The sequence below is a fragment of the Mizuhopecten yessoensis genome, unplaced genomic scaffold (genome assembly GCF_002113885.1).
Source record: "Mizuhopecten yessoensis strain PY_sf001 unplaced genomic scaffold, ASM211388v2 hete_36166044, whole genome shotgun sequence".
Taxonomy (NCBI): domain Eukaryota; kingdom Metazoa; phylum Mollusca; class Bivalvia; order Pectinida; family Pectinidae; genus Mizuhopecten; species Mizuhopecten yessoensis.
Window position 1 is genome coordinate 39 of NW_018485238.1, and position 4,388 is coordinate 4,426.

At 34.6% G+C, this 4,388-nt stretch overlaps 1 protein-coding gene across 1 annotated transcript; it reads left to right on the forward strand.

Annotated features, from left to right (window-relative positions):
* Positions 1-852: 852 nt before the first annotated feature.
* Positions 853-4,030, forward strand: LOC110444722 (MAM domain-containing protein 2-like; the record flags this gene model as incomplete). The annotated part of the gene is made up of 4 exons (XM_021489085.1): positions 853-1,011; positions 1,249-1,572; positions 3,118-3,240; positions 3,689-4,030. Coding segments are annotated over 4 exons (948 nt in total), but the record flags the coding sequence as incomplete, so codon positions are not given.
* Positions 4,031-4,388: the final 358 nt, after the last annotated feature.

Genomic DNA, 4,388 nt, shown 5'->3' on the forward strand with positions numbered 1-4,388 from the left:
TGTTAATCGGAGTGGCTGATTTATTCGGAACCATCCTCAGCTGGTTTTACTTTTGAAAATGTACAAATAGGCTTTTCTTAAGGGGAGCTTAGGGGTGGGGCGAAAATAAAGGTAAAACTTCCAAATAGTTCAGATCCCCACCTAATTATACCACATCGCTTGCCTGGCTTTGAGACCTAATTCTGTCAATACAACGTGAAAGGTAAAACACACAAGGAATCATTTATAAGCAATAGTTTTCCTAGACTCGGAGAATCATTTGCTAGTGATGCATTCGTTGCGAGAACATAATTGCCTAAAAAGCATATCTATCTTTATGTTCTGTGCCTTAACAATGTTCAAGTTATACTATTAATTTGCAGTTACGAAATCAATTACAGTCGGTCATTTTGATTTTGAGATTTTAAAAATATAATTGCTTAAGTTGTGAACTGAACAAATATAAATGGGGTTTTTTTTATGATTAATGTTCATTTAATAAGGGATGAAAATACACAAAGAAATCCTGCATCTTTGTTCTTACGTTGCTATAATGTATATCAAGATAATATGTGCCAAACTGACATCAATGCAACCATTAATGAGAAAAAAAATACAAGATCATTAATAAGTCTACATTTGGAAACACTTTATTCAGTTATAAATTAATTAAAATAAATGCGTTAAGGTTTTGCATTAAAGCATCTTGCGATCTTATGTTGGAATTTGTTTTTGTTTTTCCTTCCCTATTTATTTATAAAGGTAACATCAAAGATAGTTTGACATACATTATTTAATGTTTTTTGCTACTTGTTCTTACATTGCTGTAATGAATATTAAGACTAAAATAAATTAATTACAATTGAATTACAGAAATTCTGGTTGACCTCCCTTGCAACTTCAACGAACCATATGTATGTGGATATCGCATAGACAGCATAAATGGATCGATGTTTAAATGGATGATTGGCCAAGGCAGTACCCTCTCAATCGATACGAGACCCCATAGTGATGGTGAAGGTCGACAAGATGGTAAGGGCAGATTACTCTTACAGCTTTTCTGACTTAACAGCAGAACTTCAGAATTAAAATTAAATCTCCGTAATCTAAGGGTCCTGTTCTCCATTTTAATTTCTTGGAAATGTTTCTGATAACGAAAACATTCCTGGTATCCCCTGTACATTTATCGATCTTATACACAGGTTAAACCTTTGCTACTTCATTTGTGTTAACACAAATTAATAAATATAACCTTGGTCCTTACTGCAGGGAACTACATGTATGTCCAAGGATCAAATTCTACCTTCGGTAATGTTACTACGCTGTGCTTTCCACCCGTATCAACGGCTTCCATGGAAACGCCGACACTTCGTTTCATGTATCATATGAAGGGAGGTGTGGGCAGTCTCTCATCTGTTATCAATGGCAACATGAACTGGACACGCTCAGGACATCAGGACGGAAACTGGTTGCATGCCTGTCAATCTGTTCCGGTCGACTCCAATCTACAAATCTGCTTCCAAGCCACGGCAAGCCAATATGGCGATGTTATAGCTCTGGATGAGGTTGCCATCACGGATAAAGAATGCAAAGGTAAATTATTATGTTATGATTTCAGCTACATTAAGTGTATTTGTCCTATTACACATAAATACTTACAGGAAAGAAACTTCACAATTGAGTTACTTTGGAAACCATTCATATCCACCATTAAAAATGCCATATACATGTGTAATATTAAGGTTATTGGTGAACCAATTAAGTCAAATTTTGTTTAATTAGGCGTCAAATAGGCATATTTATGGTCATATAAGAATTTATAACATTGTCTTTTGAAAATAAAATTAAACAAATGATGGCCTTGAAATGTATCCCTTAAGACGATCAAAGGTTTGCTATTTAGCCTTGTATTTTATCAAATGTATTGATCTTTGGATCTTGTTCAGTTTTTGCGGGCCATGATAATGTTAATGTTTTATGACCTGAAAAGAATATAAATACGCAAATTCGTTATTTTCCTCAACTTCACATGAACTTTTCTCAAATTTATGGAGCATCTTGAAAGTTGAAAATTAACATCTATCCAATTTCTTACCTGTCTGTATATTGAGCAGTTCTATAACGGGTACAGTATACATGACCATTACTCTCCCCAACAAATGGAAATAATGGCAATGGCAAGAATATGTGATAACTGTTAAACAATCAAAATTGCATATTATACCTATTCGTGGGCTTAGAGTAAAACTATCTAATGTCCATTATTCTGGAAAATTTAATACTCATAAAGTCATTGTTAATGCCTTTTTAATGGGATATTCAAGTTCAATATGTGAAATTTATGGATATTCAGTAATGGCCATAACAAATTTCGAGCAAGATTGCATGGCCTCTTTTAAGGGTTTATGGGTTTTAATGGAATACTAATTTTCTTACTGTTAAGTACCTATAAGGAATATGCCTGATGTAACGTTATCTCAATAAGTACACTACCCAGAATCGTACATGTCCAGAGAGTGTTTCCGTTGGACTTTTGATTCATTTAAATTTGAGCATTTTCCCCGGGGGTTGGATACATGTATAGCAATTTCGATATTTGTCAGAAACAGTTTCTGCTCAATCCATGTTTTGTATTTTGTGAAATGTATAGAGTTTGTAGTATTTTTATGATTAACAAACCCCCTAAAAGACACTTTAGCCATCATCAATGACAGCCCCCTGATTATATGTAACGTGTTCAATAGCTATCAATATGATGCTAAAGGAGAAGGCTGATAATGGTTCACCAGCCTTAATACATATCAATATATTTAGCAACTAAATTGAATACTACGAATGAGCATATTATCTAAAGTTCATTGATATATATAGGGCATGCAGATATTCATTTCTCTTTAACTAGCTTTGGAGAGGCATACAGCCTCACGACAATATTATTTTGGTCTATATGTTCTCAACAGGAAAGGGTAACCACTTTTTACCATTAAATAAGCCTGTGCATGATTGGGTAATCGTTGTGCAGTTTGTTCAAAATAATGAGTTAGATTGGCTGAATTTCTAGAAGAGGGATTAGATATGTAAACATTTAAATTTCAACTTCCTCAGAACTATAAGAGATGCTGTTTCCTTTTTTTATAGCTCCCAACGGGACCTGTGACTTTGATACCTTGGACGATCTTTGTTGGTTTATCAGTACTTCTGATGGTCTACCCAGTGATATATGGCGTCAAACAAACCGAAATAATGATGACATTGATGCAGGTAAGTGGTTATTTACTGTAATTCAATGACAGTTTTAGTTCATCTGGCCCAAAAATATCTGTCTATTCTGACAAACAGTTAAACCTCGAAAACAAAAAAATATATATATCTTCCCCTCAATTTATCGCAAATATATTTAATAACGCCACCATTACTCTGGACAAATGGTTGCAGTATAACGCGTTTTTACTCAACTTGTAAAATATATAAGAAACAGGAAACCAACAAACATCCTTAATATTTGCCAGTTGACATAAAATATGGGCTGGATAAAGCAGTTCTTCTATACTTTTCAAGGAACTAGGAAACGCTGGTATATGAATAAGATGATAGTTCTGGAAATACTATGTTTAGGCCTTCTTAAAATGGAGTGAATGAATGATAAAAACGGAGTGAAATAATGATAAAAGGAGAGAATAAAGTATGGTATACATTGTTCTGTTTACAGGTTACGTGATGGCGTCAGTAGGCGATTATACTAACTCTCAACTACTGTCACCTCCGATACTGTCTCCAAAAGAAGGAGCGCATTGTCTGTCCTTTGACTACCATGTAAAAGCAGATACAGCGATGTGGTTTTCGACTATCCTTTCTGTTCACGTCACACATAGGAATGGTAGCAAGGATCAGCTGCTTTCAATTAATGTAAAGCATGACATTGGTTGGAATCATGCCCAGACTGAATTCAATTTTGAACAGAATGATTTACTTCGTATTCTGTTTGCTAGAAGCCACAGCTCAGCAGCCATAGATAAGGTTAAAATTACACAAGGCGCTTGTCCTGCACTAGGTAAGCACAGTAAGGACAATTAAATTTGTGATCTAAAGCATCAAGTGCATGGTACTGCAATCGGTATCAGAAAACAGTTATCATTGTCAAAATACAGCAAATCCCATTGACGTCCATGGATCCATTTTCATCCATCTAATATGCTGTTAACTTTGCTAAGTATTAAAATCTTCGTGAAAACTTAGCATAGCAGTCTCAAGTTAAAAAAAAACGCATGTATGTTTACCCTAAGGCAAAGGGATATCAACTTTGTTCAAATACTTAAATTTGACCTGAGACCAACTAGAAGTAAAAACAGTTTGCTAGAATGAATGCATTAACATTTGTACAACCTTGACATTTGACCTCTGAATGATTG